This window comes from Aricia agestis, chromosome 6 (genome assembly GCF_905147365.1).
Source record: "Aricia agestis chromosome 6, ilAriAges1.1, whole genome shotgun sequence".
NCBI classification, from domain to species: Eukaryota; Metazoa; Arthropoda; class Insecta; order Lepidoptera; family Lycaenidae; genus Aricia; species Aricia agestis.
In genome coordinates, this window is record NC_056411.1 from 1,199,006 (window position 1) to 1,214,078 (window position 15,073).

General features: G+C 37.4%; 1 protein-coding gene across 7 annotated transcripts in view; it reads right to left on the minus strand.

The window, feature by feature from the left end:
- The window catches only part of LOC121727556 (protein madd-4), a 316,241-nt gene that overhangs the window by 33,624 nt on the left and 267,544 nt on the right, over nt 1–15,073 (minus strand). For all 7 annotated transcript variants that reach the window (XM_042115445.1, XM_042115443.1, XM_042115442.1 and 4 more), the window contains 3 exons: nt 10,832–10,961; nt 9,176–9,291; nt 6,148–6,248 (listed from right to left, as the gene is read on the minus strand). In XM_042115445.1, the coding sequence (XP_041971379.1) occupies nt 6,148–6,248; nt 9,176–9,291; nt 10,832–10,961 (347 nt within the window). The remainder of the gene's footprint in view (nt 1–6,147; nt 6,249–9,175; nt 9,292–10,831; nt 10,962–15,073) is intronic.

Consider the following 15,073-nt stretch of genomic DNA (forward strand, 5'->3'; position numbering starts at 1 on the left):
TAGCGTACTTGCTATAAGTCGTGTAAAGTAAAATGATAGAAAATATCTATCTAATGTCAACTTACATAATTTATAATTAAGAATATTATTAATGTCAATAATGTTTATCTTATTTGGCACCTAATGATTTCTTTTTATTTTCATACGCGAAGAACAAATTACGTGGTCAACGTTTTTCGAGCCGCGAAGAGGCTGTTGATGCGTTCAAAATGCACGTTTTGGAGATACCTCAATCAGAATGGAAAAAGTGCTATGAAAATTGGTTGCAGCGTATGCAAAAGTGTGTCGATCATCGCGGCGAATATTTTGAAAAGCAATAAAACCATATTAAATGGTATATGTTTGTTTCTTTTTTTAATTCCGGATACATAAATAGCAGCCCTCGTAACTCAATGTAAATGCACCAAAACGGTAATATTTTATGGTAAATAAACGCTCCAAAGCCGTCATTAAATTAGCTCAGAATTACACCGTGGAAGAGGACGTAGCTCCAAGAAATTGCCATAAAGATGTCATAACAACAGAATGTCTGTCTTAATTAATAATGTATTTAATTTATCGCGAGCGCGCTGCAGCCGGCCACTTGTATAATTTGTTCTCTTGTTTAGCCTCAATTCCAAAACGGTTGAGACTTGTAAGCCTTTACAAGAAATGTTTGGATGCGCACAGTAATGTCTTTTATTTGTACTTAATATAATTATGTAAATTAATACTTTTAAATATTTGAATTTATAGCCGCGTTAAAATTTTTAAAACTTAGAATATGCAACAACGTTATAATAATACATTCGCAGATAAATTTTCATCCAAGTGTAACTTTATCTTTGCTTGCGTTTCCACCTGTTTTTTTAGTACAAAAAGCTGCTTAGGGGATTTCTGCCAGTATCTTTTTATGACTATGTATCAAGGAATTAAAATTGATCCAATCTAGTTTTAGTCCATGGCGTCTTCTTCAATCAATAGCATATTTTATTTTATTTTTGTTTATTGGGGTCTCCAAACAGTCTTACATTTTATAATAAAGTAAAATAAGAATATTCAAGTAAATATTACTACTTACTATAGTTAGGGAGGGGATTTCGCGACAAGCTCGAACGTGTCAGATTAAAATAAATAACGCTCTTATTTTTTTTTATCAGTTTTACCTAATGTAAAAAACCTACTAGGTCTCCATGACGCTCGAGTGACTACACGAATAGCACCCTGGGCTACTACTAGACTTCAAATCAATAAGATTTTATGCCTTGTATAACACTATCTTAGAATAACTAAATAATTCATAAATTTAATATTTTATTACACAAGCATACAGAATGCCGGATGAAGACTGCCTGGGGGTCTACTGCCGTGGGGAGCCGAACTTCTGAACAAACTTGGGCCTGGCGCCATACTGTGTATGCTATTTATAATTATAATATTCTAATTTATTAATTAGAATATACTCATTTATTCAGAAAGGTAATATTTAAATAAATTTTGTTATACTCACTATATTCTTTGCTTTACATTAATCGTGGCAACGTAGCTCTGTAAATTGCAGCTTATTCGATGCAAAAAAAAAACATTAAATTGTTTTTTATAAATAATTGTTAAGTACTAGATGAAACCCGCAACTCCGTTGCGCCTAAATTCGTTTATCGCTTAGGATTTATACATTTGTATAATAGCGGTAGCATCATAGCTCTTACTTTTCTTTACATTTATATCAAAATGGAACGAGGTGTACATTAATTCAAACACACTATTACATTTAAATGGAATTCCGCAGTGAAATATAAAATTGGTTCCGCCGTAGCACTATTAATCTCCATTTCTTGTGGACGTGTGCATGCTGTACGGACCCCTGGGCACACGATGCTGTTAGTAAATACGAATGTTACTGTGCATTTTAGCCAATACCTATTTTCGAGACCTTAGTTTAACTGTGCTTTATTTAAAAGCATTAGTGTCTTAATAGGGCTACGATTTGGCTCAAATGATATCGTTAGATTTAATTACTTATTACCCACTTATTAATAAATATATATATTTCTGGCTTATTATAAAAGTAACTAACAGAAAAAGACAGTGAACCTCGAAAATATAATAGGCCGCGGAAGCGTCGTCGTATTAGTGAATAAAAAATGTGTAACTTTTAAATTTAAATTTTGAAAATCGTTTTATTCAAAATAGAAAACCCACGCATTTCTAACAACCCATTATATCAAATCAGGACTCTTATAATAAAATTAGAATAGCCCACTTGGGCCATCCTCGTAAAAACACAATGAGAATTGGCCATTGTTGAAGTTTACGACGACGGTACAATGTGCACTCGTCGTGCTACATTGTGACGAGCGAGGGGGGGGGGGGGGTCAAGATGGCTGTGAGGGGGAGAGGGGGAACGTGACTGGAATGTCATTTGCATCGTGCGCGCCGGCACGTACGTCCACTTGGTTTTAGAAAAACTACATAATAATTAAATCACTACTTAGGGATGCTTGAGACTCGGTAGGGAATGTGAGTTTAAAAACAGTATGGCTTTACTAATATATAAATAGTTACAGAGTATACGTTATATTTTGTCCTTGTCTATCATCTGCCTTCTCCAATACAACAATTTATATTTACTGAACTGTTTAACTAAGGGCCGGGATACATAAACACGATACGACGTCGCGTCATGGGAATCTACGACAAGCATCATAAAAAACTACGTCGGGACATCGTAACGTGCCACGATATACGCGACGCCGCATAGTAGTACGACACGACGTCGTATCGTGTTTATATGTGTCCTGACCCTAAGGGTGGGTTGCACCAACTTACTTTAACTATAACAAAATTCGTCGTGTATTTAACAATTTTGTAATAAATATATTAAAATAAAGTGGAATAAGTGCAAGGAAAGTGTATAATTATTTAATATTGAAGATGAATTTCCACCAAGAAGTGACAGTACATTCAATATCATATAACAAAATGTCAACTGAACTGTAAAATCTTTCGTTAAATAAGTCAATAATGGACGCCATATTTGACGATAACCTAAACTATAACAACGCCTCTGGTTCAACCCACCCTAAGATTAATATGATGACCATATTTCCCAATTCATAACTTTTGTATTTTAATTCAATATTGAGTAATTATCTCTTTGATTCATCCTGGAAAAGGATGTAGGATGGTTTTGATTGCGGCAACATCTACTATTAAGCATAAGAGATAATAGTGCATAATGTCCATTGCCCCAAGTAGCTCAATGTTTTTTTTTTTTTTCTTTTTTTTTTTAAAGGGATTTTTGTACAGAAAGACGATCTCAATCTCATCGTACCTTATACTAAATATAACAATTTATAAATATTATGCCGAATTATAGCTAAAATTATATAGCATTCTAGCAGCATCAGAAGAAAGTAGCTCAATGTTATTATCAACTAAAACTGTTAAGTAAAAGTTTTATTGCTCCGAGAAAGAGTTAAGTTTTATTACGCTGTTACAACGTTTCAGTGCAAGGTAACTTTAAATCTTAACTTTGACACTACACTGTGATATCTTAACGTAAAACCGTATATATATTACAAATGTGAAAGTGCATCTGTCTGGCTGTCTGTCAGTCTACTCTATGGTAAAGCCGCTGCATAGATTTTAATGAAAATTGGTATGGAGAGTTTTTTGTGTACTAGTCCTATATTATGTCATTTCTATTGGAAAGTTTATATTAAGAGAAATGTACGAGTGCCGCGTAATACAGGAGTTTTGGCTCAACAAAGTTGCAGAAAACATACTAAGGGCCTGTTTCACCACTTTCTAATAGTGGCGAATAGGCTATTCACAAATTTTCTGACAGATTCTCCATACTTTAAATGTCAAGTTATGTGGTGGATAGCCTATTCGGCACTTTTCAGGAAGTGGTGAAACAGACCCTAAATTAAGTATTTACCTGCCACGCTTAATCTACTTAACCGATTTTGAAGGACAAAACAGTTTTCATCGTCGGAAACGTGCTATTACCGCGCGATAAGTGAATATTTCTTGATAACGACATAAAAAACATTATCTAAACCCAATCCTTCTAATTAAGCACCTGCCACTTCACGTTAATTACTCAAACCGAAGAGGTCGGTGTCGGAATTTGAAATTGTAATTTTGTTATATCCGGAAATGGCGCTTCCGACTTGTCAGATTCAAAATTCGAACATCGAATGACTGTCAGTACAAATGGACGTCGCGGTTCGCTTGATGTTAACACGAATTACCGAATATGGATAGTTTTATTATTATTTGCTTCTATATTTCTCAGTAATGATAATTATAGTATTTCTGAGTATAGATAAGTGTTTTCGCTTTTAATTAAAATCCCCAGAAACGGGGATTAATGTCTTCATTAGTTTCGCAGGAGAGGCGAACAAACCTTTTATAGTATTGGATCCGACCGTAAAATCCTGCAGGAATCGTTTTTTTCGATCAAATATATTTTAAAATAATCTTTAGAACGTATAGAATGGATTAATGTTGGGTTGCCTTGTCAAAAGTAGCCGCAAGTACCTTTAATTAAGTTGAATGTTCATGAGATAAATGCATAATTTTGCATGTATCTTTTTTTTCAGTAAATTTTACATAATTTGAAAGAAAATGACGTGACAAAATAAGGTATAAATGGTTGCCAGCTCTAAGTCGGCCGCAACCTAGGGTTGCCAGCCCGTAAACAGACATAGTTATTCATCAATGTTCAGGCCTACAATTATTATGCCTAGCTGGATTTGAGGACGTCGAGAACCCGCAGGATTGCTATTTTTATTTAACAGGCGTTTTTATTTTTATGCGTAGTGTCCTGTCATTCCTCAATGTCATTCCTTCTTAGTTCTTACTTTTCTATTGAATTTCATTTTGCTCAATTAGAGGTACTTGCGGCTACTTTTAACAAGGCAACCCAACATTGATCCATTCTATACGTTCTAAAGATTATTTTAAAATATATTTGATCGAAAAAAATTATTCATGCAGGATTTTACGGTCGGATCTTAGGATATTATGTTTAGAAGTATTTTAATATTATTACAAATATTACTTTCTACATAAAATATTATGGTTCTTATAATATTATATTATTATGTCTTTGTGTCATATTCCTCTTTTTTCAAAGAATGTTGTTGGTAAAGGAACTGAAATAGTTTTCTCATTGTGAAAAGAGCCTTACACATGTCGCCGAGTTTTAAGAATAATATATTTTTATCACTCACGTCAGAGCCAATAAAATATTTTATTGTTTTCTTAATAATATGTTGACTATGTTGGCGCTACGTGACAGCGTAGCACTCTCGTAGCACTCTCGTAGCGTCGTAGCTCCTTCGTAGCGACGAAGAATTCACGAGACATATTATTATGAGAGATTGAGTTAAAATTACGCCGTAAAAATATATTTCATCGTAAATTGATGTAAGCTGCGACGAGTTAAGATTTGAAATTCAAGTGTTGTTGCTATAAGGTTAGGTTAGGGTAGCTTTTAGTGTAATGACGTAATTTTCAGATTATTTTTGTTATCGGAATTTTAGAGAAGAAAAGAGTTAGTGCCTTATCACACTGGCGATTAGCGAGCGATTTGAAAGCGACGCGACTGCGCAACGCAGACGCCGCGAATGCGCGGCGTGCACGTCGCGACAGCGCAGCGTCGTCGCGGCGTGGCGTGGACGCCATTTTGTACACTCGTCTACACAGATTATTATTATATATAGTAGAATCATCTAGGGAGTGACGTCCGAATCCATTTTGCTGCTGAGTGTCCAAAACGCCGAAGGCAAGCTGCGTGCACGCCGCGCAATCGCGGCGTCATCGCGGCGTGTGCGCTGCGCAGACGCGTCGCTTTCAAATCGCTCGCTAATTGTCAGTGTGATAAGGCCCTTAGTGTCCAAAGCAAAATATCGCATCACAACAGTGATTTCATATTAAAAGCCGCATAAAGTTTTATTTAAAGATATTATTTTTCTTGCCAAAATAATATGTGCGCTATACAAAATAGAACATATTATTTTATCGAAACAACGAAACGTAACTTCACGTTACATTCTTTCGAGGGAGGGTCTACCTATGGACAGTTATAGAGCCACTTACCCCAGACACATTCGTTCTAGTCTACTCATTTTAACAGTTACCCCAAGGTCCACTTACCCCAGACCAGGGTCCGGCGACCCAGGTGGCGCACTCCTCGTCGTTGCAGGGCTGCGTCGAGCGCGGCGCCGGCGATACGCAGCCCGGCTCGGAGCTCGTCTCTGGAGGAACATAATCATCAGATATTATTGACCCTCATCAATAGAATTAGATAAAGAGCCAGAGGTCAAGTTGAATTTGCTAGTTTCGATAATTATTAATTTAGATGTCATAAAGTATGAGATTTGATGTAACGCATCGCTAAGTGTCTACACTAGTTTTTATTATTCGTAGGTCTAAAAACACCATGCCAAAATTCTGCGGCGGAAGTTCGGCATGATTCCGCCTGCAATGTATTTTAAATTACCGATGACACACCATGCCGAAATAACGTCGCGTTATATTGTATGCGTTTGAAATTGCTGACGTAATCATACGGAATTTCCGCCGCGGAACTTCGGCATAGTGTACTTAAGCCGGTATAAATAGTCAGTACTCAAGATGCATCTCGGTCTCAAGACACGGTTCAGGCTCTGTGATTGGTTGGCTGTCAAAATTTGGACCAATCACAGAGCCCAACCGCGTCTTGAGACCGGGTCGCATCGTAAGTACTGACTTTTTATACCGGCCCTAGACATAGTGTCATGGCGCTTGAGATGCGTTATGTCAAAACCCATACATTTTTGATATCTAACTTCGTTATCGAAACTAACGAATTCAACTTGACTAAGCACTCTGCTATCATAGAAAACCTGCTAGACTGACATGCTGCGATCACGTTTTGAAAGTCAATATTTATGTCACGCTCAAAGAAACCCGTTGGGAATAGTGAGTGCCCAACGGCATCAACGGCAGATGAAACAGTTTTTTTTTTTTTTATATTAAATAAGGGGGCAAACAAGCAAACGGGTCACCTGATGGTAAGCAACTACCGTCGCCCATGGACACTCGCAACATCAGAAGAGCTGCAGGTGCGTTGCCGGCCTTTTAAGAGGGTATACGCTCTTTTCTTGAAGGTTTGCAGGTAAGTATATAGCTAGTATTTATTTTATTTATTTATTTGAATGAATGAATGAATATACTTTATTGCGCACATCGCAGTTACAAACACACACATAAAATAAAAAAAATTGTTAGTCATATCAACAATATGATTACAAGCTTACATTAAAAATTAACAATTAGGTCCTTTTTAACCCCCGACAAAAAAGAGGGGTGTTATAAGTTTGACGTATCTGTCTGTCTGTCTGTTTTTCTGTGTGTGTATCTGTCCGTGGCATCGTAGCATCCAAACGGGTGGACCGATTTTGATCTAGTTTTTTTTGTTTGAAAGCTGACATGATCGAGAGTGTTCTTAGCTATAGTTCATCATCATCAGCCTGCTCAGTGCAGAACAATCAGGGTTTATCTGGTTCATGAAAGGCCGTTGGCAACTTGTAGTCGTTTGATGGGTTTTATATTTCATTCCAGTTCGTGACATTTGTGAATATACAATATACGTATACACATAATAATAGAAAGTTGACCTGGCACTGCAGCATCACCTGGTAATCAATAGGATATCCAACTCCTCGCCAACTTAGAGCAGAGATTTCGTGTTTGGGCTCATATTAATTGTGACAACCAGTAAGAAGTAGATAAATAGTAAATATTTACATGCTGCTGCTGTAGCATCACCTGGATTCTATAGGAACCGAGCTTCGTATGAACCCAATTTAGAGGTTTCATGTTTGGGCTCATATTAACGGCCTCATCGAAAAGGACATTGACATATGGTAATCACGAGAATATGATTGTGTTGATAGGAATTATTCTGCACTATTTAAACCAACACAAGTTTAAAAAGTATGAAATAAAATTAAATGAAGAAATTTAATTAAAAAAACCCCCGCCAAACAACTTTAAAAAGTAATGAAATAACATTAACTGCTTTTAAGTTCAAATAATTCCTAACTTGTGTAAAGTAATATTTTAGTCCATAATTGTTGTTAAGGTGTGTCGGGGGACCGCTAATGTAGATGTTTGATTTCACATAACAAACACATAAGGATCAATTCACAGCGAACTGAATCGAGATAATCAGCGACTTGGCGGTTGTAGCTTGTAGTTTACTTGGCGGTCCCCCGACACACCTTGACAACAATTATGGACTAAAATATTACTTTACACAAGTTAGGAATTATTTGAACTTAAAAGCAGTTATACAGCATTCATATCAATTAAAGACATGCCCAACATTATTATTAAATACAATGTGTACGCGATTCCGCGATTAGAATAACCATATACGGTTCAACTTCACTTCCTTTTATGAAACCACCCCGGCCGGGGGGCAATAGTTTCTTTTATTCAACGTAATAACCGTTTTTAAATATATATTATATTTTTACATCTTGACTTCGAATACAGTCCACAAGTTATTAACACAAACACAATGCAACATAATATGGTAAGAGTTAACAACTTGAAAAGTTAATCAGAATCAAATTATTACATATCAAAACAAAAAAAAAAAAAAACTGGATAATGTCAGAAAATACTAAATTACTTATTAAAATTACAAAAAAAAATAATGTCCAGTATAGTGTTATAATTAGCATTAACATGTAGCATTAATATGGAGTTAGCTACTTTACTGTAAGTCTGCCGTACAGTGTACACTCGCTCTTTGAGTATGCGGTTGGATGAGCTAATTTTCAGCTTGCGTTAGCTGATACATTTCGGCTGCTTAATTAAGGGTGCATATACGTATGTATGCACCCTTAATTAATTAATTAATTACGTAACAACAAAGAAATTGATTCATAGGCGGATGGCCGACCTACCTCATTTAGTCGGGCTATGTCAATTCAATATTACAGCTCGACAAGGCTTTAAATGCACGTGGCGAAAAAAGAAACTAACGCTGCCATCATACAAAAACGTCATTTTTGACAGTTCTCCTTCACCAGCAGCGCCCCCGCCCACGTTCATTTAAAGCCTTGTCGCACTTTAGTCGTTATCTGTCGGCTTGACATAACACGAGCAGATTACGTAGGTCCTGTAGTACCTGGGTCGTATGTGTCGGCGCGGCTGAGGTTGGCGGAGCGCGCGCACAGCACGCGGCGCTCGCGCACGCCGCCGCCGCACGTCGCGCTGCACGCCCCCCACTCCCCCACGTACCACCTGCAACAACGTATAGTAGTACCAACACTGGATTCCATACCCGTAGTCCGCACGGTATGGACTCTAAATAAAAGGTGCGGTACCTAAACTTAATACCTAGTCAACACTTATTGCAATAAATATAAAAAATATTGCAAACAAAATATCAATTCTTACCTCGCCCAAAACATTATGCATTTATTTGATATTAAAAACGAATTAGCACTATATAAGATACATGCATCTTTTTCTTTTTTTTGCATCCCTTAGAAAAAAAGGAGCGGGGCTTGTCAGTAACCACTGTGATTTATTCCTTTTCCTTCATGAACAATTTGTGATATCCTCCAGTGGGATAAAAAGTTGGTCGTAATTTGGTAAGTTGTGTGTTGCCGTAATTCTCGCGATATGAAAACCTGAAGCCGGGACATAAATTGCGGAAGTCGGTACTTACGCCTGTAGCTCTCAGAGCAGGAGAAATATATTTTATTTGACTATAATCTTTACATAATAATATTCAGATGTCAAGGCAAATCTAAAGGGGCCGGCTAAGGATAGCTAATAACTCAATATTTGATTTGAAAAATTCATTATCAACGAGTCGAATGAGGGATAAAAAAAAGATCAAATCATTTTCCCGCACGAGAGAAGCCGAGGGCTAAATATTTTAATTGTAAGTACTTAATTAAAAATATTAAGTACAAAACTTGTCATCAATAAAAGCGTTACTAACAAATAATTTTACAGGGCTCCTGAACTTTTTTACTTTCCTGCTTTACGTATTTAAGAAAATTAAAATAATTTAAGTCTCTCCCGATGAAATAAAAAGCGTGAATATTAAGGCGAGTTTCCACCGTCTTACTGAGATTTCCGGATAAATTAAATTTATGTAAATCCGGACATTTGTATGCTCAGTTTTATCTAAACGTCCGAAGTCATTGGGTAAGGAATGATGATGGATACCATTTAGCATATTAAATTACTTTTGTATATTATGTAGGTGTATGCACGCTCTTGTGAAAATTTGGGCACGCAGAGCGCTGTTTTTTTAAAGACCCCGGTCGTGTCGAATAAACAGAGGTTGATCTTATTTTTACACACGCTTGGGCATCAAAAAATGATTCCTGCGGGTTAATTTTAATTAAGTGCTTGTTCAGATACAACGAGAACCGCGCGGTTAAGCTGTAATACAACGTCTTTGTAATAAGCTGCGAGCGGTTCAACCGCGGCGCGGGTCCAAGCCGCGCGGTTCCCGCTGTGACGGAACAAGCACCGAAGCTGTAATGACAAATCAGGTTAGGACCTATGGAAAAGACACCGCATGCACTATCCTGCAGCGGAATGACGCGACGGGTCGCCAAATATACTTGAAATAATCAATATATTCTCAAAATGAAATTGTATGAGCCAAATTGCACTACAACGCAGAGGAATTTGGCGATCCGACACTCTGGTACTGTGGGAAGTGAAGTAAGGCATCACTTTGCTGCAGTGTTGTTACACTGGCCGGTTTTTGAAACGCACTAAAACATCTGCCGTTGGGACACAAACAGTATAAGCTCACTTGAAGGGGCAAGGATGGGTGTTGCAGCGCACGACGGCGGAGGCGGGCTTGCCGGAACCGTCACACAGCTCCTCCGGCGCGTCCAGACCCGTCAGACGGTCACGGCACACAGCCAGCGACATCTTATAACCTGGGGGAGGAAAATATAAACATTTTAACAACAGGCTCGAGGATAAAAAATGTGGTAAACGAGCTAAAGTCACTAGCCATACATGTCGATCATAATAATTATAGCATTATAGCGCTTTGTGAACGACATTGGAGTGTAAAGGCACGTTGGGCTATTACTGATAAATCTTTAAAATATTTGACCATGATTGCGTAGCTGCCTAATACTCTACAGATTGAAAGTTCGCGTAACATACTCTAATATAACTCTCTATTTGTTCATAAAAATCGCGGTCGTTATTGCCTGTATTTGTCCATTATTGGCCAATGTAGAAAGGCTACATAACGCTTTCTCTACTTTAAGATAATCAAGATTTTCTTCCACTGGACTTAATGACAAAAGAGTAAAAAAACCTCTGATATTTGTAAAGCTCTCGAACGTTGTGTACGCCCGCGGTAATTGGTTGAGTGTTGTTGCCGGCATGATGGATGCCGTACTCCTAACGATTCACTCTCGTATATTTATATACGGAATGTACAATTTCGTATAGAAAAAATATGATTAAGGTAAACGAGAATCAAGTGAGTCATTTCGTCATCTCTCCCATGTTATCACAAATCTTCTGAAATCTAAGAATTTAGTACGTAATTTATCGTTACAGTTGTAATAAAACATTGGATCGTGGCACATTGAGATTATCCTCTCCCTAATATTTTAAGCGAACGTTTATTTAAGCTGATCGCACATATTTTGTCAGCATCGTACGCGCCGTACGCGTCGAACGCACCGCATAGTACACGAAATGCGGCGCGTACGGTGCGGACGAATGTGCGAGGTTTCATCATTACATACAACGAATTACAAAATGCGGCGCGTACGGCGCGAGCTTGCTGATAAATGTGGTGCAATTATTTTAAATAGTACAATAATAATATAGAAATAATAATAACACTATCCGCTTTCCACGTAAATCGTTTACACCAATTTAAGATCCACACAAAAATGTGCTGGCACTCAGCTGTATTATACCAACTCTACAGTAATGGCAAACCTAAAATATAAGAATCGATTCTTAAAATGCATTCTTTAATGATAATAAATGTCTAATACCGCATACCATTCCGCAAGTTAATGCAAAAACTAGTTATTACTAAACGTTTTAACCTAAACGAGTAGAGCTGCGCCCTCAACACTTAAATAGCAATTAGGAAAAAACGGCAAATTGGAATAGCGCTACTGTCTGCACTTTTTATTTTCTATGATGCGGGCACTCGGCTAACAGTTCGATATATAGGTGGAGTTTTAGGACTATTTTCGACGGTTTTGAGGTTCTATTTTCAAACATAATATATTGATTACAGTGTTCCTAAACGCGACAAAAATATCAGGAACTTGTAAATCCCTTTGTTCCGGAGTGTAAAATAAAGTTCCGTATAATATAATAGACATGACATACCTAATACACTGTAGACTGTTAATAAGTGAGTACCTAATAAAAAAAATTAGGAGGCCAAAAAATGCCTCCATTTCAGGGTTATTTGGTGTTATTTTGATATTTGAGGAATGATTGCTCGTAAATTTTCTTGTCCGAATATTTTTTCCGAAAATATTCATTACCCATAACCTGGGTTTCGGAATTTGTGATATTAATGTAAAAAACAGGATATTATGAATATTATCATTTTATCACAAAATAGCAAATAAATATCCAATCATTCCTTGCTAATTATGGTTGATAAATATAAATTCGATTGTTATTCGAATCTGCCAGCGGTCATACAATATAATAAGGCACAGTTGAATGGATCACAATGACGTGGTCCTCACTATGCATCATCATACCATCATTATCTTTTGTTTCGTTTGTTTGTACATGTAATTTTGTAGTTTAATATTTTCATTATTATTATCATTGGTGATTACCAACAGATTTGTCGGGATGATGTATAAACCTAAATAAACAGCTTATTGTGTTAACAATAATAGGGTTCAGAATTTAAGAAAAAAATACATCAGTACAGTTACACTAACCACGAAGTTTCTAAGGTGTATTTATATATTGACTATTAGTTAGTATTTAACGTGACCTATCAAAAGCGCTACTGAATTCATAAGCTGATCGCACATTTGTCAGCACCGTACGCGCCGTACGCGTCGAACGCACCGCATAGTACACGAAATGCGGCGCGTACGGCGCGGACGAATGTGCAAGGTTTCACATCATTACATACAACGAATTATGGGACGTGGGAGAGCCATGCTTCGACACAAATGGGCCGGCTCGAACGGAGAAATACCACGAGCTCACAGAAAACCGGCGTGAAACAGCGTTTGCTCTGTGTTTCGCCGAGTGAGTGAGTTTACCGGAGGCCCAATCCCCTACCCTATTCCCTTCCCTACCCTCCCCTATCCTCTTCCCATCCCTACCCTCCCCTATTACCGTATTCCCTCTTAAAAGGCCGGCAACGCACCTGCAGCTCTTCTGATGCTGCTAGTGTCCATGGGCGATGGAAGATACTTTCCATCAGGTGACCTGTTTGCTCGTTTGCCCCCTTAATTCATTAAAAAAATGCGGCGCGTACGGCGCGTGCGTGCTGACAAATGTGTGATCAGTGAGATCACCTTTAAACTCCTGTTAAAAAAGCTTATGAACAGGGACAATAGTCCAGTAGCCTTGAAATATCTATGTTGTCATGACTAAACAATGTAGAAGGTTCATCATGGATTACGCTCTGAGGGCTCGGCTTCATTTATCTCGTGGCTTGTTAACAATCGACCCCGGAGGTCGACGAACAAAGGGACAATTATTTTATGAACCATCAGGACCATAGTGCACGGGTAGTTGCTAGACGCTATGTTGTCTCCACTCAAGCTCAAGCTGTTGAGTTGACTGCGAAAGAAGGATAGCAAACATAAAAGTAGTACTAAAATCAAATAATTTCAATCAGAGTAATTTTTTTACAAAATTCTTTCCAAATGTCGAAACTCTGGCGCCTACCACCAGTTCGGAAACTAACCCGGCGTGAAGGACAGTAACTCGTAACAATAATTGTAATTTTAAAGGCAAAAATAAGTAGAGTCTAAGAGTAAAGATATATCTTTGGTTTTCTCTAAGATTGTTCTAGTTTTGGAGTCCAAATTACTATCATATCTATACTTACTTCTTTATTTCTATACTAATACTAGCTGTCCCGGCAAACGTTTCTTTGCCATATAAAGTATTTCGCCTGTATTATTTTATTGAAGTGACTAAATAAGTATGTCACCATGGCAACGTCCATCGCTATCCCGTCGCACAAACAATGGTTGCCGTCAGTCTCGAGTTGTAATAATTTACTATTAATATATAATGTACCCAGTAGCCGATTCTCAGACCCATTGAATATGCATATAAAATTTGGTTAAAATCAGTAAAGATTAAAGCCGTTTCGGAGGAGTACGCGGCCTAACATTGTGACACGAGAATTTTATATATAAGATTATAAATGCGAAAGTGTGTCTGTCTGTCTATCCGTCTGTCTGTCTATTATATATCTTCTTGATTTTATTGAAATTTGGTATGGAGACTACTCAAAGTAGAGTACCGGGAAGTGACATTTTAAATTATCAAGCGATGCGGAGTGATTTTAATTTTTCATTGCCTTTTCGCATCGCCTCGTTTTGTCTCGTTTCGGTTGACAATAAAAGGCAAATATTTTTCTTGGAATATTACTCGAAAAGGCTATCCCAAGAATTTTGATTGAAGGCGTGCTATAAATATAAATGAGTGCTTAATATTTGGATATTAAAATTAATCAAAACGTCGGTCAGTTATGCAAAGATTGTAAATTAGTAATTCTTATCATTCCGACCAACCGCCTACAGTCTATTTGTATGTAAACGAGCGACTGATAGATTCTTATACATTGAAAACCTTAAACCGTTTGCCCTATTTTTAGAAAAAAGGTTGTTTTGTTTTTTATAAAATACTAGATGGCGCCCGCAACTTTGACGTGAAGAAATTCGTCTATCGGGCGGAAACCGTACTTTTTCCTGGGAAAATCGGTTCAGCGGTTTAAGCGTACGGGGGTAACAGACAGACAGACAGACTAGACACACTTTCGCATTTATAACATCCATACTAATATTATAAA